The sequence below is a fragment of the Etheostoma cragini genome, chromosome 19 (assembly GCF_013103735.1).
Source record: "Etheostoma cragini isolate CJK2018 chromosome 19, CSU_Ecrag_1.0, whole genome shotgun sequence".
Classification (NCBI taxonomy): domain Eukaryota; kingdom Metazoa; phylum Chordata; class Actinopteri; order Perciformes; family Percidae; genus Etheostoma; species Etheostoma cragini.
In genome coordinates, this window is record NC_048425.1 from 1,414,240 (window position 1) to 1,415,726 (window position 1,487).

General features: G+C 38.3%; 1 protein-coding gene across 1 annotated transcript in view; it reads left to right on the forward strand.

Moving 5' to 3' along the window:
- The window catches only part of LOC117935194 (serine/threonine-protein kinase DCLK2-like), a 13,792-nt gene that overhangs the window by 7,564 nt on the left and 4,741 nt on the right, over positions 1 to 1,487 (forward strand). Inside the window, exons 4-5 of the mRNA XM_034857332.1 lie at positions 724 to 796; positions 888 to 976. Of these exons, the coding sequence (XP_034713223.1) occupies positions 724 to 796; positions 888 to 976 (162 nt within the window). The remainder of the gene's footprint in view (positions 1 to 723; positions 797 to 887; positions 977 to 1,487) is intronic.

Here is a 1,487-nt window from a genome sequence, read left to right on the forward strand (position 1 = left end):
CACACACACACACACACACACACACACACACACACACACACACACACACACACACACTTAATGCATTCATGTTTTCTTTTCTTTTTAATGAAACAAAAGACTCTCTAGGATTTAGTTGCTTAACCCTCGTGTGTCAACTCTTTTGTTGATACTTTTTCTTAACTTGTTGTCCCTTTTTTCAGTGTTTGTCACTTTTTTTGAGGTTTTCAACACTACGTAACACTAACTTATTAACTTCAGTTTTACATTTATATTTGAGATTTATGGTCAATAGACATCATTTATAGGAAATTATACCTAATGTTTGAGTTAGAAAAGCAGAAATTAGGAATTATGGAGACTAAAATTAAAGGAATGGATGTTGATGATAATCACAGACTGGAATATGTCAACTTTTACTCAATACTATTTCAAAAAAACACTTTGTTTTACAATGCTATGAAATTGAATAAGACCCAAAATTAATGAAAGTAGAGATGTGTACTTGGCAAAGAGCGTTGTGTGGAATCAATCATGTTATTTTGGGGAATTACAAAGAACATTGATATAGGACAACAGGTTAATTAGACCCGAGGACGACAGGAGGGTCAAATCAACTAAATCCTACTGATTAGAATACATGTGAAACAAGTGTCTTATCTCTCTCTCTCTCTCTCTCTCTCTCCAGAATGCAAAGTCAAGGTGTCTCGCCCTACCGCCCCTCCAAAAAATACATCTCCCAAGTCTCCTAGCGGCTCCAGCCTCTCGTGTAAGACTCCACCCAGAGGCCAGACCAGAACAAAGTCTCCCGGCCCAGGTGACCTAAATCTCCCTAAAATGACCCGATAGGCTTGAGTACCAGATCACTTTGACCAATCACGTGACTCCTTTCTCTTGTGTGTGTGTAGCCAATGAGGCCTCAGGATCGGGGTCAGCTGAGAAGTCCTTCAGGTCCAGCCCGTCCCCCACCAGTCCCGGGTCACGACGAAACCTCAAGGTCTGATTATTTGATTAACTGTTTGCTCTTGATTCATTTCTCCAAATATGTTTTTTTTTTTTTTTTTTTTAAACCCGTGTTTTCCTCGGGTCAAACTGACCCGTGTTTTATATCAGAAATATGGATTTATTTTTACCAAATTACCCCAAAATAACATGGATGACTCCATACAACGTGATTACTTAATGATTACTTTTATTGAATTTTTGGGGTGTTTTATTTAATCTTAGAGCATTTTAATTCTTTTTTTTTTAATGGTTTTAAAACCGTATCCGGACTAAACTTTGACATCGACCCATCTGAGATCCACTCAACATCCAGGTCGAATAAAAACGGGAGTTTCCCTTTAACAGTCAATCATTTTAAAGCAGGTTCCTACCTTGTGTTTTGCATTTAGTTGGAGAATTTGTTTGCGGGGGGAGCGCAATCTTCGTTAAAGGCAAAATATGTGTCAAACTGTCCAAAAATTGAGTATTTTGGTGCTGCAGAGACGTCCCGGCCTACAAATCTT